Below are 24,486 nucleotides of genomic sequence, written 5' to 3'. Positions count from 1 at the left end.
ATACCACGCAAAATATTCCACCGGAATATTTCTTATGGGATTTTCCCATTGATTTTAAACGCACCACTTTTTGGTGCAATGTTAAAGATACCGCTCGGTTATTGATTTAATAATAATTCCCCGGTTGGGTCTTTTTGCCAGGACTCGGTTTTAAAATGGCGTTTGTGTTCGCCTCTGAAACTCTAACCCAAGTCGAGCCCTTTGTTCCACTTTTTGGCGGGCTTCTGCACAGAAGCCCTCCAAATGGTGCCACTCTGTTGGGTCTACAGGATGTGTGAGAGGGAGATTAGGCACCCTGGACTGAGTTGCCTTGGCAACTCAAGTCGCACTCTTGTGTGATTGGCCCAGTGGTGAGCCACCCGGCTCACCACTTAGCATGTTTGAGTGACAGCTAGGCTGTTGAATGGGGGTTTTTCTGCATAAAAGCAGGGCTTTGGGGACTGAAACTTCAGAAGTCGCCACAGGACCTAAAGAATCCAAAGAGGGGAGAAGCTGAGCCATCTACGACGACGACACCACCGGTGGAGCCCGGCTGTACGAACTCACCACTTCCCCGACGACAGAGGAGATCTTCTTCCAGGAGAGTCTTCTTCCCTTTGAACTGGTGGGACCAACCAGTTCACCTTTTTCGCCTTCCTGGATGTCTCGTGGTCGAATCGCCCGTGCCAAGCACCCCGGCGGACGAATAGCTACGCTTCACCACTGACCGCGAATAAAAGGGTCGTACCTTTTAATCGGCAACTCCCCGGCTGGTTTCATCCCTGGCAGTGCAACGACTTCCAGCTTTCTTCCTTGTCGAGATCATCTCTTCCTCTGGTCGAAGCCACGACTTGCATCCGCTGCCAGGAACAACTTCCACCGCTGGAGCTTTCTCACCATTTCAGGTACTGTGTGCCGCCTGGTCTCCCTTGCAACGGATTGTCCAAGGTGTCCCCTAAATCCTTGATTTTCCAACTGGGTTGACCTCAGACCTGCTAACTTTACCTTTCTGAACTGATCCAACCTCTTTTGACATTTTCTGCAAAGACTTTGAGTGCATTTCCACTGTGTGATCTTGGGCACATTCAGCCTTGCTCTCTCCAAGAGTGGGCCTGGCCGATGAACTTTGGCTCTGCAGTAGACCCTGCCTTTCTTGACTTGCTGTGGTTACTTAAAAGTGTTGGTACTGTGTTATTTCCATACTCTGCCTTTTCTCTCCCTTTTTAACAAATTATTGGAGTGCCCTCTAAGGTTACGCGCTCCCCTCTGTTTTGCTAATAAGTGGGGTCTTAACCTAGACTTGTCGAAAAATTAACTAGGGAGGTGTATATACTTATAGTGACTGTGTTTGAACTTGCTTGATATATTAGTGCCAGTGTATTTTCATAAGTGTGTTTTAAATAAATAATTATATACTTTTAATACCAAAGCTCTGGTCAGTGTTTGCTTGTTCTACTGTATTTTGAGCCCTATTGTGTATACTCTATATACTGCCTAACTCTTCTTGAGAGAAGTCTGACTGCTCAGCCACAGTTAACAGGTAAATCTGGGTGGTTCAGACTGCTACCAATTGGGTTTACTGCTTACTCCTGTGGTCTTAAACTTTTTGCATTGGTCCCTAAGGGAACTGCACAGGTTTCTGCCTAACACCTGGGTTACCAAGGGAACCCATCGCAGGGGTCCGAAGATCCCTCACTCACATCCTGCCTACCTAGACTTTCAGGCACCTTTAGGAGGGCTTCTGTGCAGAAGCCCACGAAAAGACAGCGAACAAAGGAGTCATCCCCGGTTTGGCACGCAGAGAAAAACACGAGAAAGACTTTAACAAAAAGAAGTGGCAACTAAACCCAACCAGAGCCAAAATAAAATGTATTTGGTCAAGCGGGTTTATGTCCGAGGCTAATATAATAGCCTAAAACATTACCATGTTTATATAAGATAATCGCGATAGAAAAGTTAGGGTAGATGTCACTGCCACCAGTCAAGTCTTAATGTAAAGGGAGCAAAACAATGCTCCAAGAGGCACAGACAAAAATGTATAAGAATTAACCCTTTCCAATACTCCTTGGAAGATGCGGTGTACTGGGTCTGTGGTAAAAGTGACTAAATAAAGTTAATGGCAACTTTATCTTTTCTGGGGGACAGCAGTCAGCCCCAGAAAAATTAAGTCAGTGTGAAGTCTAAAAGACAACCCTGTGTCACTGCACTGAGAAATACGGTACCCTGGAGTAGGTGAGGCTCCAGTGCCCAAGATCACACAAAAAGTAGAAATACACATAGCAAAACACATGTAAGAGTGGGAAAAAAAGGCTCACACTCTTACCAGGTGAAAAAAGTAAATCCTAGAAATCCAGTAAAGCTGCTGAGGTACTTCGTAGGTAAGGGAAATCAACCATTTATGAGAATGTTCCCTAACACTGTGTATCAACTGCGGGCCTCTTATTCGTTCTCACCCTCCTTCTGGGTCTTCGAGGCTTGTCATTTCTCCTGATATTATTCGGATCAAAGTGAATGGGTTAGCCATATCCTACAAAGGCTTCTGGGACTGTGGGTTCTTCTTGAAATGGAAAGGGTAAATACTGCGTCACACTTAAGGACACTTCATTCCCATTCCCCAAGAACCTTCCACCCAGGTGATCTTCCCTCGCTTCTCCACCCCCAGGGTCGGGATCCAAAAGAGATGGCCTTTCCCTGGCCACCTGCGCTGAGGATCCAAGGGGAATAGATGTGAGGACGCCCTCAGGTTTCTCACACAGTGCATCACTTGTCTATGATTGGATACAGATTCAGCGTGGTTAACTCTGAGGGGCAGCGCCCCATCTGGATACTCGGCCCTCTTCCTGCTCCCACCTGTGAGGCTAAAAACCTTGTGGTCATCTTCGACTCCACACTCGCCTTCTCTCCTCACATCTCTGACGTCTCTAAGAAGTCACACTACCAGCTGCACCTCCTGAGAGGTATTCTTCCTTTCCTCTCCTTCCCCCAGAAGCTCACTGTCTCCAGAGCTCTCGTTCTCTCTAGGCTGGACTACTGCAACAGCCTATTTCTAAATCTGCCTGCCTCTACTCTCCGCCCTCTGCAACTCATTCAGAACAGGACTGCAAGACTTGTCTTTGGCCTCAAGCCCAGGGTTCGTATCTCTCCAGGACTGAAATCTCTGCACTGGCTCCCAGTGGCTGCGAGGATTAAGTACAAAACCCTCTGCGTTGTCCACAAGGCCTTCTGGGGCTTGGGGCCTAAACACCTTCAACTCTCTCTTCCTAAATATCTTCCTTCTCGAGCTCTTCGCTGATCCGCCTCCAACTCCCTCAGGGTCAGTCGCTTCTCCAAGCAACAAGTTGGTGGTAGATCTCTTTCTTCAGCTGGGGCCTCCCTTTGGAACAGCCTCCCTGCCTCCCTGAAACTTGAGGAGAATCCTCTGCGGTTCCAGAAGCACATCAAAACCTTTCTCTTTGCTTCTGTTTTTTCTCCTCCTCTCCCCTGCGGACTTCCTGGCTGAAACTGAAACTGCACTGGTTACCTGGCCACCCTCTGATCTTGGGCCCAGGTCCCCTCCCCCGCCAGTCGCACACCCGCACTGCCTTCCTGGTAACCCCCGCACTTTGGGACTGTTTTCTGTATCCCTACAGTCCCACTACCAGCACTTGACTCCTGATGCCTGCACTTACGCTTGCACTTGCCACCTGCTGGCCTTACTTTTACTTATTCTATTATCCCATGTACTGCACTGTACCCTTTCCCTTACCCCGGCACTTTCCCCTTCCCATGCACATGCCTGATCTGAATGACACTTGGCCTCTTAGGATCGTTGTCTGTCTTCCCTCTATTCCCCCTCCCTTGCCTCGTTGCGCCTTGAAACACCTGTGTATAGGCGCGCTATAAATGCCATATCATATCATATACCCAGGTATCTAAACCCTGTCATGGAGATCTGGTAGGGACAATTCCATGGAAGTGCTTCCTCCCTACCGTGTATAGGGAAGAGAACCAATGTTTGCCAGTTCACTTTAAGGCCACTAAACCCCTGGTAGTCATTCAATCATTCAAAGTACACGTTACTGCCTGGCAAGAGACCCTGGGATTACCCATGTAGACCAGAAGATCATCTGGTTAAAGTGGGACCCGTTCCTCCCCAGGACCATTCCATTTGAAACTCTCCCACTCAGGGCTTGCTCAAAGTTGAATGGCTAGTGGCTTCATTGCCATGGTAAAGGGTAAGAGGGATAGGGGGTAGGGGACAACCTTGTCTCGTTCGACGTCCCAAGGGCTATCAAGGACCACATCGACTACCTGGCTCCTGCCCTGGCTGACTTTTGCAACCACTCCTTCGCCTCTGGAGTCTTCCCATCCCCCCTCAAGCACTCCCTTGTGCACCCTCTCCTTAAGAAACCCTCTGCCGACCCCTCCTGTCCGGCTAACTATCGCCCAATCTCCATCACTCCCTTCCTGGGCAAGCTCCTGGAGAAACTGGCCATCTCCCAGCTTAACCTCCATGCTGAAGCTGTTGATAGTCTCCATGACCATCAATCTGGCTTCAGAGCGGCCAGAAGCACGGAAACTGCTCTCCTGAACATCTGTGAGGACCTGCTCTTGAACCTCGACTCCAACACTCCGTGTGTTCTCATTCTGCTCGATCTCTCTTCTGCCTTTGACACTGTCAACCATGCCATCCTGCTCAACCGTCTCCGTGATAACCTGGGTATCACTGGTCAGGCTCTGGCGTGGCTGACCTCTTTCCTTTCCAATCGACCCTCTCAGGTCCAACTTTGGTCCTTCCTCTCTGACATCTTTTTCTCCACCTGTGGCGTTCCCCAGGGATCTAATCTCTCTCCCTGGCTGTTCAACCAGTATCTGGCACTCCTTGCCCACCGCATCGCCGCCCTCTGCCCCAACTTTCAGTGCTATGCGGACGATACCCAGCTCATTTTCAGGCTACCCTCGGCCTCCTCCTCCTCTCCCTCCCTCATCTCTGACTATCTGTCTGCTATCCAGGAATGGTGTGCTGCCAATGACCTCTGCCTTAATGCTAGTAAGACTGAGATCCTACTCATCGGCACACCCACTCCCTCCTTCCCTGCAGCTCTCTGGCCGGCCTCTCTTGGCCCTCTTCCTGCTCCTACCTGCAAGGCAAAAAACCTCGGGGTCATCTTCGACTCCACACTCTCCTTCTCTCCTCATATATCTGACGTCTCTAAGAAGTCACATTACCAGCTGCACCTCCTCAGAGGTATTCTTCCCTTCCTCTCCTTCCCCCAGAAGCTCACTGTCTCCCGAGCCCTGGTTCTCTCGAAGCTGGACTACTGTAACAGCCTCTATCTTAATCTGCCTGCCTCCACTCTCCGCCCTCTGCAACTCATCCAGAACAGAACTGCGAGACTTGTCCTTGGCCTCAAGCCCAGGGACCGTATCTCTCCAGGACTGAAATCTCTACACTGGCTCCCAGTGGCTGCAAGGATTAAGTTCAAAACCCTCTGCATTGTCCACAAGGCCTTCTGGGGCCTGGGGCCTAAATACCTTCAACTCTCTCTTCCTAAATATCTTCCTTCCCGAGCCCTATGCTCATCCGTCTCCAACTCCCTCAGGGTCAGCCGCTTCTCGAAGCAACGAGCTGGGGGTAGATCTCTCTCCGCGGCAGGGGCCTCCCTCTGGAACAGCCTTCCTGCCTCTCTGAAACTTGAGGAGAACCATCTCCGGTTCCGGAAGCACCTCAAAACCTTCCTCTTCACTTCTGCTTTCTCTCTCCCTCTCCCCTGCTAAATTCTTCACCAATACTGCACTGATTCTGCAACTGGGCCACTCTCACCGACCTCGGTCCTGGGCCCAGTCACTCTTCACTTGCACTGCCTCCCTGGCAACCCCTGCACTGCGGGACTGTCTCTATCACTACAGCCCCCCCCCCAGCACTTGTCTGCACTTACCTTGCACTTGCCACCAGCTGGCCCTATTTATTTATTATTTTATTTCTATTCTACTTATTTGTACTGCACTCCCCCCCCCCCCAATCCCCCTTCCCCTTGCACTTTTCCCTTCCCCCTACCCCTGCACTTGCGCGGTCTGAATGACACCTGGCCTAGTAGGATCGTTGTCTGTCTTCCCCTTGTTCCCCCCTCCCTGCCTCGTCGCGCCTTGAAACACTTGTGTATAGGCATGTTACAAATGCCTTATCATATCATATCATATCATATATCATATCAAGGGAAAGGTCCTCGAGGAAATCCTGTTAACCAAGAACCTCAGTCACGGGCAAGTTGTATAGCAGACGTACCCACCTCATTAAGTGTTCACCAAACCCCATACCCTCCATGATCGCCCACAGAGAATCCCACTTGACCGAGTTGAAGGCCTTCTCAAAGTCCACTGAGTGGAGAGCTAGTGGACCCGAGATTGTGGAGGCCTGACTGATTGCCTTATGCACCTTCCGTAAATTCATGTGTGTAGACTTGAATGGCATGAATACACACTGGTTGGGGTGAATAAGGATCCAATTACCCCTAGTCAACGGTTGGCCAAAATCCATGCCAGAATTTTCGCCTCTCCATTTATGAGCAAAATTGGCCTGTAACAGGCAGAACATTCCAGTGGTTTACACTCTTAGGGAAGAACCACTATACTTGCTTTCCGCAGGTCCAGAGGAAGGACGCCTTCCTGCTGGCATTGCACAAATAGATAGTGGAGTTGCGCCACCACCGTGTCCCCCAACCTCTTCCAGACTTCCAACAGGAAACCATTCGGGCCTGAGGACTTCTCGGACTGAAGCTGTGAAATGACTGGGACTATTTCCTCCTCTGTGATTTCTGCTTCCAAACCCACTGTCTGCCGTTCCGTCAACTGTTTGAAGGACCGTGGAGTCAACAAACCATGGCCTCTCGGGTAGGAGCCCACACTGTGGAACACAATATAAAGACTCAAAGAACACAATATAAAGACTCATAGAACATGGTGAATGCATCGGCTATGTCAACATCTTTCGTTAAAACAGCCCCAATATCTCCCTTTAAGGCCCACACATAACTATTGCCCTGGTCCCTCCTCTCCAACCATGTCAACATTTTCCCTGCCTTATCCCCCGACTCATGGATTTGACTACATTTAACCCAGTGCGTTTGTTTGGCGTTGTCCAGTTCTACGTTACAGAGCATATCCTGGGCTATCAGAAGAGCCCTGTGCGCCGTAGGGTACTTTAATCCTATAAAGGCCTCATCTGATTACCTAAATGCCAACTCTGCCTCCCTCACTGTAGCCCTGTGTTGCTTCCGTCGAGACCAGAGAGATTGCCTCGCCCCTGAAGACTGCCTTGAAGCCCTCCCATAGAGTAATAGGTCTATCCACGGGCCCCTCATGAATGGCAAAGTACCCTTGGATATTGCCTCCATGAATTCGGGGAAGCCCAGAAGAGCTGAACATAGTTTTGACTAAACGCATGGGGCCTCAGTTTGAACTTATGCATCCGGCCCCTCTGAAGTTTCTCTTGTGGAAGACTGCTTTCCTGGTGGGCAGGCGAGTCGGGGAGATCCAGGCTCTCTCATGCAAGCAGCTGTACTTTACTTTCCACGCTACAAAGGTGGTGCTGCAGACTCATCCCACCTTTATGCCAAAGGTTCATTCAGGGTTCCATCTCAATAATCCTTTGGTTCTGGCAGTATTCTTTCTGAACCCTTCTATGCCTACTGAAAGGGTGTTGTATTCGCTGGACGTTGCTCGTGCCTTGAAGTTTTATGTGCCACACACGAATGATTTTCGGAAGATGTCTCAGCTATTCATATAATATTTGACATACGGGACATTGGAAGGCCCTGTCTAAGGCTTCTATAGCCAGGGGGCTCTCCGGCCTCATCATGCACTGTTATCGTCTGGCCAACAGACCTCTTAACAGACCGGCTGAGAGCGCACTTCACCAGAGCCATCGCAGCAACAGCTATTCTCTCAGGTGTTCCACTGCTCGACATCTGCTGGGCTGCTACATGGAGGTCCACCCACACTTTCACGAGGTTTTACTGCGTCAACAGCGATTCCAGGGAGGAGTCCCGGGTCGGCCCAAGCGGTGCTCCGCAACCTAATTATTTGAGGTGGTCTGTTCCAGGGATAAGTGTATTGCTTCTGTTGAGCATTGCCACCTTCCCTGGTTGTGTGTGTGTACTTGTGTGTAATTGTATTCATGAGCATGTGACTCCATGCAAGACCCCATGCTGGAGAAGGTTTAAGTTACTTACTGTTCTCCCGCATGGGTCTTGTATGGATTCACATGCGAACCCTCCCTCCTTGACCTGTCCATGTCACTCTTCTTGGTTCTTACTGCCACGGGACGAACATCACATAATCATTAACTCAGTTCGAGAGAGGCAAACGATTCCACATGGAAATTCAACACGAGAACGCATGAGAGAGAAGACTGAATGTTTTTGAAAGATTATTTCACCTGTAAATGATGGCTACCACTACATGAAAGTGCAAGCCCATTTTCTTGGAAGAGAACTTAAACTCAAGTTGCAGGTAACACAATATAACTTAGCAGTCACTCCGACTAATTAAGAGTGATTATTAGATGATGCAACATTTTCAATTTTAACTTAATGTTATCCACATTAATTGCAGTGTACAGCCCCTCAACAGAGAATATTCACAATAACCATCACTCCACATGGTGATCATATGTGATGGAAAGAGGGATGTTGAATTAAATTACCACGCCTAAGGAAAGCAAATGAATGCTTTGGACATTACTATGTATATGAAACTATTGCACTGAAGAACATACATGAATGTATTGCACCTGAAGAAGAGGGAATAACTCTGGAAACGTGTTGAGCTCCTTTTTTTTGAATTTTTTTGAATTTTGAAATTTGGGATTGCTTAAAAGAACTGCTTGTTCAATTGTTTTTGTTGTTAAAAATCTCTGATATTGGGTTTTAGTTTTTCGATGGTTTCAAATCAGATTGAAAATAAATCCTTGGTTTAAAGTGAATGATATGAAATGTATGAGACAAATACAGAAATATGAAACCAAACTATGATAATTATTTCTTAAATAGGGATTGAAAGTAAATTGTCAAAACAGTTTATGAATGCACTGAATATTGATTCAACTAATGAAATTGTGATACTAATATTGACTGGATGCCACTTTTAATAGAACTGAAGTCAATCTATCATCTAACAGATGGTTGCTGTCGTTAATCATTTAATACATACTGTTTTCCATATCAAGTTAATCTGTAAGTATAAGAAATCGTTATTTACAACAGATGATGGGGCCTTTGTCTGGTTGATTGATAATAGTTTTTATTAGTGTGTTTTTAAGGTCGCCACGTAGTTCAAACCCTTTTTAGGTGTCTTGTTTTGCCTTTTTCTTTGATTTCTATGTTATGATAACCACTTCCAAATTATCAGTTGGGATATCTACTGTGTTGGGTTCAGGCCTCTTAATTTCAGATTTCCTGTGGTCCCCCCTTTTGGCTTTGGCAATACTAACACGCTTTTGTCTACGTCGTTGTTTGCACGTTTAATAGATGCATCTGCTGCTTTGCATACCCAGGTCAATATTTGAGATCACGCGAGAATCATCTTCCAATTTACTAGATTCCAGGGCGTTTTTAATGACTTCCCCCCCTTAATTGATGCAATTTTACCAATGAACAGTCTCTAACTTGACTAGAAACAGAAAGATTGCCTGTTGTGGCCGAAGCTTGCACATTTAGGACCTCATCACGAGTTGGGCAGTAGCCCTTACCTCCGCATTGAAGGGTCCGACTAAGCTAGGGGTAAATGTGCCGGAAAAATGCAGATTTCGGCACAATTACTGCACGGTAATACCGCCGTTGGTAATTGTGCCGTCAATTCCCCATTGGGTCCAATGGGGAATGGGGAATTACATTTACCGGCCAACCTGTGATCGGACGGGAGGGTGGTGACGCAAATACAGTTGGGCGGTATCCCAGTTGGGATACCGCCCAACTCGTGATGAGGCCCTTAATTGTTTTTGGCATGGTTGTTGAACCCAAGCTGCATTCCAGACATCCTAGTACCCTTTCTTCCTCTTGCACCACTTATAAATCTTATTACAGAGTTGCAACAACATTTTCAATACAAAGTTAATTTGAAGCAAAGTTACTTTTGTTGACGCACTGGGGTTTTGATCAGGATCTCTGTCTATAAATGGCTCTGGTGTCACCGTAAGGCTATTATTTAAATTGTGTTCCGGCGGAGGCGTGGCCAGCAGCCATCCGATGAGGACGTGAGCCTGTGCTGCTCCCACGCCACTGGCCTTATCCTGCTTAAATATATATCCGTGCTGAACCCTGAAATACTCCAGCGGTGTGTGAGACTTTCCTGCACCGAATCGCGGTGCTCCGACGCAAATCCGTAAAGGGAATCGCTGTCCCGATCGAGTGGAAGTTACAGGAACCGTAACAAATGCGGAGCCCAAGATGGCCGCCACAATTGCGACCACGCACTAGCTGACGGCCGAGAGGGAAACAACGATCTCCTCTGGCATGGGCGCACACCAGGAACAGCTCTAGCGGGCTCTGCAGACAATATCCTGACCACGGCAGCAAGGCGGTGCGGCGATCGCAGGTGCAGCTCGCTCGCCCGCCCGCCGCGAGATCGTGGCAAGCGCCTCTGCCTGCGTGGGAACCCTTTCGATCCGGGGACCTGGAGCGGGCCCGGAGTAGGACGCTTGGCGTGTCAGTGTTGGCGCTGAAGAAGACACACGGCGCACCGGCGGGCGATCCGATTAGCGTGCCCCCTTCAACCGGAGACGCAGACACGCTACTCGAGACCTGATGTGGTAAGGAGTGGGGAAGGTGGGATAGAGAGTGCTGGCGACCAACCCCCCTCCCCCCACGGGCGAAGGCCCTCCAGCCGGGGCCACGATCCCTACCGGCGCCTGCTGACAACCTGGGCTGTGAACCTCCTCTCACTTCTGGGACACAACAGGTGACCCCACATTGTTACGAACAAGTGCCCCAGCACTGACAACGAAGGAAAAGTCGTAAACCCCTACTGGAACTCTGAAAGCGACCCCTTTGAAAACCATCCTTCCCTTTAGAGAGATCACCCAGCGGAGCACGACGCAGACTGGTGTCAGGCCCGGTGGCGCCCAGCCTGTGACACCCTGCCACAGCGGCGTGCTGCCCAGTGCGCGTGACTGCTACCAAGGGACAGAACCACAGGGCCCCGGTGGGTGCTATAAAGCTGTGACAGATTCGCATTTCACAAATACGCGCACCTACACCGTCTTGACCTTCAGAGCTGCTGAATGTGTGGCTAATAGACATTGTTTGGACAAGGGAACTGTAAAGTTAGCACAAGCATAAATACCTGCTGGTCGCAACGTGCCTGGCGCCACCATCAATAACTTACCAATAGTGCCTACCCACAGAGCCTGGCGGACCCCCCTCCTCCGGGACCAGACATCAGCATACTACACCAGTACCCCAACAAGCAGAAAATGGGTAAGGATAAGCCCAGGAAAACATCCACACAGAGAAGGATCGAGCAATATGCAGCCATGCCAGCACCCCGCTCACCAGAGAGGCCACCGTCGGTCGACCCAGATCATGTGGACAATATTTCCCTAAGAGACATCATGAGCGCCATTACCAACTCCAGGACCTTGATGGAAAAAAAGATGGATAGTATTGGTGCAGACGTGTCCCTGTTGCGCCATGAACTGCAAAAGCTGGCCTCCCGTACGGGAGAGGCAGAGACACGAATCTCTGAAACCGAGGATGGCCTGCGAGGTGTAAATCGGCAAGTGACGAGTATGCTAGCACGGATAAAGACCCTGGAAGCAAGAGTGGACGATAGCAAGGGTAGATCCCGGCGCAATAATATCTGCATAATCGGCCTGCCTGAAAAAGCCAAAGGGGAATGCATGGAACTCTTCCTTGAGGATTGGTTGGTGAATATCTATGATGGAGAGTCATTCTCTAAATTCTTCTCTATCGAGCGGGCCCGCCGTATCCCAGCTGGCAAAGTGACACCAGGAGCTCCACCACGCACAGTAATTGCCATATTTTTGAACTATAGAGATAGGGACACTGTACTCCAACTGGCAAGATCGAAGGGCACGGTCACATTCAACGGATCGAAAATAGCCCTTTTCCCCGATTTCACCAGGGAGGTACAGAAAGCATGACAGTCATTTGACCCGCTCAAGAAACGCCTGCAATCAATGAGTGTCAAATATGGACTGCTTTTCCCTGCGCAACTCGAGATATTCCATCGGGGCACGACCGTGCACTATACCGACCCCAGAGAGGCGTGGAACTGGGCCGAACGGCACATAGAAGGGAACTGGAACACAAAGGGAAGAGGGAGGGATAGACGCAATAGTCCTCGCCCAGAACGACTGCCAGAACAGGGCCAACAGCAACGGCCACAACCAGGAAATCCGCTGCGGGAAGAAATATGAAATGGGTGCAGTTTTGGGCAGAATGCCAAGGCTACTAAACCTAGGAGCACCGCAAATTTCTCGCTCGCCACGCCAATCTACTCACGGAATACAATCAGGCCAGTGGCCGAACAGCCACCCGCTCCACAAGCTAAGACTAAAACTAAGAAGTCTGCGATGGCACCACGGACAGGTGCTGTGAAGTTTACAAAGTTCCTGTGCCACTGAGGGTGGCTTAGTTAAGGTTTACTTGTTCTGTATAAATTTCGGGCGACAGACACTCCAGGTTGGGTGGGAGTATAGGGAGGGGGGGTCAGGTAACACTACATACTACCGAGGCAGTAGATGCCTCCAGGGGAACGAGGGACGGAGCTGGGGGAGGGGGAGTTCTTGTTTTTGCTTTGGGTTTTGTTTTTATCTCTGTTCATGTATGGTCCGACAACACTAAACACTCACTCCTACGAATCCGCACCACACGGCAAAACAACAGACTGAGTTTCTTCCCGGAATCCTACATATACTGCCCAACAGTAACCCGCCCCCCACCCAGATGACGAGAGCTGGATCTGGTACAAAATCACTACGTCTCCTGACATGGAATGTCAAAGGGTTGGGTAGTGGGATAAAACGCAGATTGGTCACCCAAGCGTTAAACAGGCAAGCGCCGGATGTGGCGTTGCTCACAGAAACACACCTGGCGGGCACCACATGCAATCTATTTAAACGTGGTAACTATCGCACAGCACTGCACTCAGGTTTTACTTCAGGCTCAAGAGGGGTCCTCATACTGATCCACAAGAAGCTGCCGCTCACACTTTCCAGTGTGTCACAGGACACAGGAGGCAGATTCATGCACATGACAGGAACCCTATGGAATCAAACCATAACAATACTAGCCATTTATGCACCACCCACGGTGTTGCCAAATCTCATAGAAGAGATAACTCCCCTGATAATGCAGGACTCCTCAGACACACTAATTCCCTGTGGCGATTTTAATGATGTTATGAACCTGGGAATGGACCGCACACACCTAAGGGGCAGGAATCCTGACACTCACACAAGGCTAGCCACCTTCACATCAGCACTGGGGCTGAAGGATGTGTGGCGCGACCTTCACCCCGAGAATCGAGAATACTCATTCCACTCGGGCGTCCATGCATCCCTCTCTAGACTTGACTACTTTTTCGTTCCAACCACAGAGGTGCATAGAGTACTTAACGCCACCCTACTCCCGCGTGGCATCTCTGACCACTCTCCCCTACTAATAGAACTATCAACGACAAGGCCAATCCCTCCACCTTCATGGCGCCTTAACAACTATTACTTAGGCTTCCCGGAGCTTGTAGAACGCATTCAAGAAACTACAACCAATTACTTTGAACTAAACGCAGGGTCAATCGATAACCCAGGATTGTTATGGGAAGCTTATAAGCCGGTGTTGCAGGGAGAGATTATCTCCTGGACAACGGCACACAAAAAAGCTCAAATACAAAAAGTAAAAGAGGCTGAAGAACAGGTGGAATGTGCAGAGCGTGCACATCTGGTGCGAGACCTGCCTGAAACGAACAGAGCACTGGTCCTTGCCCGAAAAAAAAAAATGCACAATGTAGCCCTAGACAACGCTAAACAGGCACACACTACGATGCGCGCCTGATTATATGAGACTGGAGATAAGGCGGATAAAATGTTAGCCTGGCTGGAGCACAGGGATGAAGGGCATAAACAGGTCAGGATGATCAAACCCGATAATTCGGAACCGCTGTAGACAGATCAGGAAATTGCAGAACGTTTCGCAGCTTACTATGCGACACTCTATGGGTCACCGGAAGCCCCCACCAACCTCTCCGTATTAAATGGGATTACCCTCCCTAGCCTAACGTGCGCACAGAGAGAACTACTGGAGGCAACCATTACTGAAGAGGAGCTAGGGTTGGCCATGTCACAACTACACCCTGGGAAAACACCGGGCCGAACGGTTTCCCGGTGGAGACATGGAAAGGGATAGAACCAAGTGCGATACTTCCACATCTCCTGCAGATGTACACACACTCGAGGGAGCAGGGACAGCTCCCCCCAGACCTACGGAGAGCAACTATAATAGTGATCCCCAAACCAGATAGGCCCCCAGAGAAATGTAGTTCGTACAGGCCGATTTCGCTAATCAACACTGAAACCAAGATCCTGGCGAAAGCATTAGCAAATCGACTGCAGAAAGTTATCCTGTCACTGATACATCCAGACCAGTGCGGCTTTATGCCCCAGAGGTCTACGCGTATGAATATACACAGACTGCACGCTGCACTCTAAAAATCCTCCCTCCTGCAGGGTCCCTTGGCGCTATTAACAATAGACTTTGAGAAAGCCTTTGACTCGGTGCATTGGCCAGCACTGTGGGAAATAATGCGTCGAATGGGTTTTGGCGACCAATTCCTGGGATGGGTGCAGCTGCTATACAAGTCCCCAGAGGTCATGACCAGAGTAAATGGGTGGCTCTCGCAGCCATTTAGATTGGGCAAGGGGACACGACAGGGCTGCCCCCTTGTCTGCAATGCTTTTTGCGCTTGCCATAGAGCCATTGGCGATTCTGTTAAGAGAATCACAAATGTGGAAGGGTTTCCGGTGGACAGATGATTGGGAGGAAAGGGTCTCATTATATGCAGATGACCTGCTCCTGTATCTATCAGACCCCATAACCTCTTGTCCTACAGTAATACGCTTACTGAAGGAATACAAATCTTTTAGTGGTTTGAGGGTAAACTGGTCGAAATCCATACTGTTTCCATTGAAAGAGATGGGCAGCATAGGGATACAGAATTGCCCCTTTCGTATAGAAGTTAACCAATTTCGATACCTGGGGGTTCAGATAACAACAAACTTAAACAATTACGTAGAGAAAAACCTCCACCCAATCATAAACCGCTTTGCAGAGGACGTCAAACATTGGAACGCCCTTCCACTGACCCTACTGGGGAGAGCAGCACTATTTAAAATGATGGCACTGCCTAGATTCCTGTACATACTCCAAAATGCCCTGTTACACATCCCCAGACGGGAGTTTCACAGAATCGACAGAATCCTCTGGAAACTCCTTTGGAACAATGGACACCCGAGAATAGCGCTACACACCCTGCAGCGTTCCATCTGGGAGGGAGGCATAGGATTGCCGCGTATACAGACGTACTATTGGGCGAGTCAGATGGCAGTAATAAATGACCTATTACACGGCAATCCCTCGCTACTTCACATTAAATCCGAACCCTAGATGGAGCGAACATAACCCCACTAGAGTCCCTATACCGGAAAACTAATACCAATACCACCAAACAATGGCTGCTCACCGGGCACTAATCTGGGCAGAGGCGCATAAACATATAAACTGGGAAGGGAAAACCACACCGGTACAGCCACTGTGGGCAAATAAACATATCCCTGAGCTGGACAGGCTCCCAAAATGGCGGAATTGGATAACTGCGGGAATAACAAAAGTGGGGTATGTGATTCGGGGTGGGGGAATTGTGCCATTTGAGGAGTTGGTGGATGAGTTCAACCTCCCTGTCACTGACTGATACCGACATACACAATTAAGTCATGCCCTACAGCGGCACTTGCCTGACCTGCATGACATGGCAGACTGCACCCCTATAGAGAGGAACCTGGTCCTAGATAGCATAGACACTAAAATCACCTTGGTGATGTATAATGTTCTCACCTCATTTGCCACACCGCAGCTATCAAGTCTAAAGTCTAAGTGGGAAAGGGATGTGGTGAGAGATACTGCCTGAAGACTGGATAACGATCCTTATGTACCTGAGAGAAACTCCTATTTCGGCCAGATTACGCCTTGTCCAGCTCAAAATCCTGCATAGAATTTACTATCCAAGGGTCGCATTGTACCGATGGGGTAAAACCACAGACCCGAATTGCCTGCGCTGCCGCCAGGAAGAGGGTACCTTTTTCCACATCATATGGGACTGTCTGCACATCACGCTATACTGGCAACCCTGCTGCGACACACTTACAAAGGTACTGGGTGGGATCGTGCCCAGAGATCCGAAATTGATGTTGCTGGGTGTCGAGGACGAGGGTGAGATGTCTCGCACTGATAAGCTACTGTTTGCAACCACCACAGCACTGATCAAACGCAACATTGCCAAGCTATGGGGTTCGGGTGTAACCCCTGAGCATGCACAATGGATAGATGATGTAGATGCATGCATTGCGGTGGAGCGAAGAGTATATGCGGCCAGAGGATTGTGTGTTATTAAAACGGGTCGTTCTTTTCCCCTTGTCACAACTTATGATAGATTCTTTGATTCCTCGTCCAAGCACCTCCGCTTTAGTGACTTTTATGTCCTGTATATTACAGCTTCTGAGGTTGTATGTGACTTTCTCACTGCTTTGAGGCATCTTCAATATCTCTTAATGACCGGGAGTAATGATCCCTACCGCTTACTTGTATTCTGTGTGCCATTGTATATCTTCCAGTACTAAACACACAATCCAACGATGTACACAACATGCCGGTGCCTTGCAGGCTTTCTGCCTTCTGCTGCAGATGACAGCGCTCAGCCGCACTTGCGCATCTGCATTTTGTAAAGGTCTTCTGTTGTGGCAAGAAAAATGCAATGGAAGCGTGGAGGAACCAGGTCCCAAGTTATTTTCTTGTAAACCCAGAATCTATGGAGATGGGCTTCAGTCATGGGATGTTCTTTGTACAATTCCACCAACTGGCAACCTGACACATGATAGCTGATTCATTGACCAGGGATCTGGTGGCATGCCACAAGTGGGGATTGAAACAGGACTAGATGGATTTCATATTCAAAATCTCAATAAACCAGACTTACATCTATTCACCACCCAATACACCTCCGAAGTGTGAGTTGTTCGCCAGCTGATTTCATCATCCAGGCAGCCTGGGCGAGGCATACTCTATTCAATGAAAGCACAGGTTTCTCAATGTGTTCCCGCCTCTACTACTAAACTCAACAACCTTGTGGAATGTCAGTTTGCAGCTGTCAAGACAGATTCTTATTGTCCCAGCTTGGGTATGCCAGTACTGGTTCTCGAACCTAAGTCTCTCCTAGACAGAGTGATCATTCTCTGGCCAACATACAACCTATGTTCCAAAGAGGAAGGGAATGGCCTGCAACACTATATTTATCCCCCAACCTCCTTCTGAATTTGTGTTTGGAAACATAGAGATGCCTCAGGAGTACAGAAACATTCTAGCAGCAGCAAGAGCTCCACCCAGCATTTAATGACAAAGCAAGAAATGGAAAAGATTATGCATTTGGTTCCCTGGTTCATGCATTTATCATTTTGATTGTCAAACAAATGAAATGCTTCTTTATTTCCTGCAGGTGGCTGACTAAGCCCTGGTTTTTGCTTTTGGCAAAGTCCACTTAGTGGCCATTTCCTGTTGCACTCGTCGGGTTCAAGAGTCCCTCTCTGTGAATAGTGATGGAATTCATGAAGGGTCTACCCAGGACCTTTCCTTCGATCAAAAAGTTTACCCTTATGTGGGAACGGAATGGGGTCCTTTTCAAGTTGGGTCACCCATTATCCTTGCGTAACTCTGACATTAAGTACATTTTTTGAAAACAGTATTTCTTGTGGCAGTCACCAGAGCCAGGAGGATTTGGGAGTTTCTATCTATCCTTTTTGTTTCAAGAACCATGCCTTAATTTTCCAAAAGACATCCTCTGGTGTTATACAACTTTCTTCAGCAACTCATCAAGGCAAGCTCCACTCACTCCATTCCACAGTCACTCCACTCGCTAGATCTTAAAAGGACACCAAGATATTATGTGTACCCTACCGAATACTTTTGTCAATCTACTCAATTGTTTGTTGCCTTTGAGCTTAATGACACAGGCAAGGGAATACCATATAATGACATTGCCAGAGGGTTATCGGCCTGCAACATGTTTTGTCATAGGACAGCTGGCAGGCCACTCCCTGGAAGGTACAGAGCTCACTCTGAGGGCCATGCCATCTCCTGTTACCACCTTGGCGGGGTACTGCTTAACCACATTTGCAGGGAGACGACATGTAAATGGACCCACAACTTTACTTTATTGACTAGAATGCTGCGTAGGGTTCAAGAGTCGGGCAGATGCTCATGCACAGCCTGTTCACCTGAGGATAGCCGTTTTCTTTTCCTCCTCCTTGCTTGGTAAACAATCTGTAACCGCTTAGTAATTTATTCAGTGTTACATGAATATATGAAAGATACAGTTCTGGAGAAGAAAATAGTTAATCCCTTGTAACTTAATTTCTCCAGCATTGGCATATTTTCATAGATTGACATGCAACCCTCCCTCTTACCTCTTCGGGAGGCTCTGTATTAGACTTACCGCACGTTACAAGAATCTGAAGATGACCTTTGATGGTGGAGTTAAGGGAATGGGTGATTATTAATCCTGGAGTAAAATGACTGAAAAAGTGAGATTAGTGCAGTTTCTTGTTGTACATTTAATCCTGCTTTGTTAATGTACAGAGGGTTCCCAGTCCAAAGAGGGGGAATGTTCAAGGGCATGTGAATCTATTAATGATTGCTGCAGCACTGTTGTTGCATATAAGTAACTTTTATCTTATTTAATGTAGTGCTTCGGGTGTATTGAGTTTTGCTTCATTAGTATAATGTAATTCCTCAATTTCTTGTCTTCTTTTTAAAACAGGTATTTGGTGACAAGGATGCTGATGGTTTCTATAAAGGTGAATGTGACGGAAAGATTGGATATATTCCCTGTAACATGGTCTCAGAAATAGAAGTCGAAAGTGAAGACGTTGGGAATCATTTGTTGCAATCTGGCTTTTTAACACCTAAAACATCCATGGAGAACCTAGGTATTACTCTTTTATGCCTACAGCATGTGTTGTTGTTGACAATCATTTAAGAGCTTATTAAGACCATGCTATAGAATAGGTTGTTGCTAGCTGTTGAGTAGTGCAAGATGTCACAGTGATGAATGGGAGGGGCAGAGGAGGTGAATAGGTGGGACAGTCTAGGCATCAATGTCTTCAGGAGATTTCTGAATTGAAACGGGGAGGTTGCTTCACAGATGTAGCTAGATAAAGAGTGCCACAGGGTGGGGGCTGCAACTGAGAATCCTCTATCACCTTTTACATGGTATTTGGATGGTGGGACCATCATTAGTAGTTGTACCGTCAAGAAGCATTCTCTGAGAGAGAGAAAATCCTACTGGAACTACATTGGATGTTTCATAGATTCACATGCTTGTTTGAATTTTGCAACTATCGAATGTCAAGAAATACAGTTTTCTTCTCCCTCTTCCTCTCCCTCCGAAAACCCTTCTGTGCGGTGGAAAGTCATCATGATCATACCATAACATTCCCCATCCGTGCCTGCGAGTGTCCATGTAGTAGGGACAACTCAATTTTCAATCCTTCAGAGACTCCAAAGGGCTGAAGGCTGCAAATGGACTACCATGTTCCCAGCATTGTATTTGCAGATAAAGGGGGACCACTCCATTTTCCACGAAGGCTTAATGTTGTGCAACATGCCAGTCAGATTTTGTAATTCAAATATCTCTCGTGCCTTACATGCCAACTCCATTTCACTTGGCAATGTTTCCCTTTTCCATGCAAGGTCAAGCAGGCTCTCACTGTGATTAGCAAGAAGTGGGCTGCTTCCAGGTTCTATTCTCCAAGACCATTCTCAGATTCCTTTCTGGTCGGTGTTGTAGTGTTAGCGCATTATTCCTGTTTGCTACAATTAGGGGCACGTAGAGTTTTGAGATCAAACCCTGGTGTGTGTGGTCAGTATTGCTTCTGTCTAGGTCAATTCTCTCTGGAGCTGTAAACTCCATTTCTGAGGCTTGTGGAATCTGCTTAGATCACATGCTGTGCATAGGCCGACATCTAGTGGAAGCTGCGGAGTATTACAGTTTGTTTTTCGAAACTCGAAAATGGGCGTCGACACAGGCGTGCCAGTAATACTATCCCTAGTGTGACGTCCACTGTACCCAAGATCCCTCACGCGTCTAGGATCCTCAGATTGTTTTTTTCCGCCATACTGGTCGGAAGCATTTTGCGGATTCCCCTGGCCTTAGCCATACTTTTGCTAATAATCGCAATTTATAATTCTTTATTGACATCCTTCCCCACCCCAACGTCGACCCTCGACACTCGACGACGGCTGGAGAAGACATCGACCGTCGGCTGCTGCACGACGGATCTGGGCCTCGGAAGGCCGCTGGCCTCGGCCCGGGCCTGGTAGGCCGCTGGCCTCGGCCCTGCAAGTAGGGAGAGTGGGGGGTGGTACATACTCTTCACTCTTGGTATATAGGTACACCTTATATATTTCCTACACTTACCAGCCCGCTGCCTCAAGGTGCGTATGGAGGGTACCCCTTTCCAATTCTGCCCCAAGTGCAACCGCAAATACCCTTGGGTCGACAGGCACGCCACGTGCAATCTCTGCTTGCCGAGGGACCACCCCGAAGCGAACTGCAGAGCGTGTAGTAGGTTTAAACCTAAGACACTTAAGGACCGTTCGACAAAGCGTTGGGCCCACCACGCCAGGCAGGCGGCCATGGCAGCGGAGGGCGCCTTCAGCGATGGCAGCGACGCCGTACTTTCGGACGGCGAGGGCATTACGGCGTCGAAAGACAGCCGAGCGCAGGTCCCCGACCTTGGAAGGTCGTCCGGCAGGGCGGCTATGGGGAAGACCCCCGGCGACGCAAGCGCTACACACCCTACACACACTAAGCACACTAAGTCCAACCGAACCTCGACGACGTCGACTTCTCGGAAAGAGGCACAGATAGAACGGTCCGACTCGGTGTCCTCTGGGCGCTCTCGATCGAGATCGCCTCATGACGCAAGGCAATCATCCACTCTTGCCAAGAGTGCCTCGCTCCCTAGACTAACGGAAGTTCGATCGTCAGAGGACGAAGACGACTTCCACCCCCAGGCCGCGCTCCAAGAGACGGAGCCCGCAGTTAACACCAGCGAGGCCCCACGCTCGAAAAACACAGATACCTCTTCCGATCCTCGACGCCAGGCGTCGAAAGTCTCCGGGGCCTCCAAGGGACAGGGAAAACATTTTTCCACGCACGGGGAGGGGGGGAAACAGCAGAAAGCACATTCTTCCACTCCTGTAAGACCATCCTTTCCCCCGAAGCAGACAGACAAATACAAGTCTACTGAGAGATCAACATCCAGCAAGGGTACCCTTGATAAGTCCCCTAAATTGCCTACTAAAGTCATCCCCTGTTCCAAAGAATGGTCCAGTGAAGACATAGACAGGGTCATGTCAAGGATGTCTTCCTTGGCAGATTTTTACGACAAGAATCCAGAGCATTTCCTCTCGTATGACCCTCAGGGGGCCACACCCTCAGGTTCCACTGATCCTATCCCCCTAAGTAAAAAGGCCCGGTTCGAAAGAGCTGAACCCTTTGAGGTGCAGCCTTACTCTACTCCATACTCTACTCCACACCCCAGGTACCAAGGAGAGCCTTTCCCTGAGGGGGACCAGGAGTTTGAAATTATGGAGGAACAAACCGGGACGGAATACTATGCAGATGATGAGGACCAGGAGGAGGGAGGAGATGAGCAGGAAATTTACAGAGTAGATTCCCCGGTAGAGAACGAAGCCCCAATTACCGACTCGCCAGTCGATAACCAGCCCCTCCTTAATGAGGTTCTCGCTCGCGCGGCAGAACATTTTCACATCGACACCCACGGTGTACAGGAGGAAAGGGACTTCGCAGAAGAGTTGGTGGGAGAGAGGAGGCCGGTCGCTCAGACCATCCCTATCCTTAAATCCATCCAACGAAGAATAGATCCGCCCCTGGTGAACCCAAACCTCACCAGAGCAGTCAACCCCAGGGTCGAAAAACTTTTCCGGGCAGCCCAGTCTGACCCTCTCTATATAAGAGGACATCTTAAACCAGACTCCCTAGTTGTTACCAACACTCGGAAGAGGGCTGGAGCACCCTTATCTTCGTCAGAAGCTCCTCCCGACAAGGAGAGCAAGAAACTTTACGGGTTTGGCAGGAAGGTAGCCTCAACGTCCGCCTACCAAGCAAGGATTGCTAACTCCACCACCCTGTTGGCCAGCTACAACTGCCATCAATGGGAAGAGGTCGCGGCACTCATAGCCTCTGCTCCTGAACCGTTAAAAGGCCAATTGGCTCGGATCTCGGCAGAAGGGAGAGCCGTGTCTGGTTGCATATTGAAAGCAACTTTCGACGCCGCGGACAACGCAGGGAGATTGATAGCAGAAGGTACTGTTATCAAAAGACATGCGTGGTTACGGCAGTCGGGGTTCAAAACAGAAACTCAGGCTTCATTAATAGACAAGCCGGTGGAACCCGATCTATTGTTTGGGAAAGCGGTCGAAGACGCACTGAAAAACGCCAAGGACGAATACGAAACACTGAAATCCCTTGGCCAACTAACCAACAAACCCCCTAACCAGAGGGGGAACAGTAATTTTCGTCGCCCACGCGGACAAAATTCACAAAGAGGCAACTATGCCCAGGGACAGGGTACACAGTGGAACAACAGCCAGCAGTCTACCCAAAGTTACGGCAGGGGTAACAAAAGAGGTCGTGGGAGAGGCAGAGGCCGCCCCAACAAGGGAGGTGGCACGCCTCCACCAAAGCAGTGACGCTCAGTTCAGGGTCCCTTCTCACGCAACCCCAGTAGGGGGACGCATTTCCAACTTCACCCAGGCTTGGGAAGGGATCACCTCAGACAGATGGGTGCTGTCAACAGTGTCCACAGGATATTGTATAGAATTACTGCAGCGTCCCCGGAACCATCCTCCACGACAAAGAGTACACTCCTTAGAACATCAGAAGATCCTTCTCGAGGAGATCGCCATTCTGCTAGAAAAGGACGCGATAGAACTCGTCCCAGGACACCAGGTAAACAAGGGTATCTATTCAACTTACTTCATTGTGCCAAATAAAGATTTGACAATGCGCCCAGTATTGGACTTACGGCCTGTCAAGCCCCAAAAATTCCATATGACCACGCTACAAGAGGTAATCCCCCTCCTAAAAAAGGGGGATTACATGGCAACCTTGGATATGAAAGATGCTTATTTTCATATTTCCATGCTCCCGGCGCACAGAAAGTACTTGCGCTTCAAGGTGGACAGTCGCCACTACCAATTCAAGGTACTGCCCTTCGGGATAGCTTCAGCACCAAGGGTATTCACCAAGGTACTGGCGGTGGCAGCTGCACACCTACGCAGGGAGGCAATCCCAGTGTACCCTTATCTGGACGACTGGCTCATAACGGGGGAAACCCCAGGAATTTGCAGGACAAACATTCAGAGGACTATCGACCTCCTCCACGGATTAGGCTTCTCAATCAACGAGAAGAAGTCAAGCCTGGTGCCAAGCACCTCAAAACAGTTCCTAGGAGCAATCCTAGATACTCAGAAAGGGTTGACCTTCCCTTCGGAAGAGAGAATTCGGAATTTACTACTGCAAATTCCACATTATCAGTCCGGTCAACAAATAACGGTACGCAAAGCAATGCGGTTACTGGGCATGATGGCGTCGTGCATTTACCTGGTCCCCCACGCGCGACTGCGCATGCGTCCCATGCAGGAATGGTTGGCGAAACAGTGGTCTCAGGCAAGTGGTCAGTGGGACGATCTAGTGGTCGTTTCGCCAACATTTGTACAGAGCCTACACTGGTGGACAAAAGAGAATCTCGCAAGGGGAAAACCCTTTTACGATCCCGAAGTACAGGCAGTGGTGACTACAGATGCATGCCTGACTGGGTGGGGAGCTCACCATCTCCACCACACAGCGCAGGGTCTCTGGTCTCACTCAGTAGCCAAGAACCACATAAACCTGCTAGAGCTTCTGGCAGTATTCAGAGCGCTTCGGGCGTTCGAGCCCCATCTACTAAACTTATCGGTGCAGATCCGGACGGACAGCACGACAGCCATGTTCTATCTGAACAAGCAAGGAGGGACTTGTTCGCCAAATCTGTCCAAGCTTGCCCAGAAAATCTGGATATGGGCACTCAAACGGAACATCTTCCTGTCATCGCAACATGTTCCAGGGGAGCTCAATTCCCTAGCGGATGCTCTAAGCAGAAACTCCCTCCCAGAAGAA

The 24,486-nt window shown here is 49.0% G+C and overlaps 1 protein-coding gene across 9 annotated transcripts in view; it reads left to right on the top strand.

Annotated features, from left to right (window-relative positions):
* The window catches only part of TSPOAP1 (TSPO associated protein 1), a 3,887,333-nt gene that overhangs the window by 2,929,787 nt on the left and 933,060 nt on the right, over positions 1-24,486 (top strand). For all 9 annotated transcript variants that reach the window (XM_069614850.1, XM_069614845.1, XM_069614847.1 and 6 more), the window contains one exon: positions 19,060-19,228. In XM_069614850.1, coding sequence (XP_069470951.1) covers positions 19,060-19,228 — 169 coding nt within the window. The remainder of the gene's footprint in view (positions 1-19,059; positions 19,229-24,486) is intronic.

The sequence above is a fragment of the Ambystoma mexicanum genome, chromosome 9 (assembly GCF_040938575.1).
Source record: "Ambystoma mexicanum isolate Mex_15411 chromosome 9, UKY_AmexF1_1, whole genome shotgun sequence".
Lineage (NCBI taxonomy): Eukaryota > Metazoa > Chordata > Amphibia > Caudata > Ambystomatidae > Ambystoma > Ambystoma mexicanum.
The sequence above is the reverse complement of the archived record's forward strand: the minus strand, read 5'-3'. Positions and strand labels throughout refer to the sequence as shown.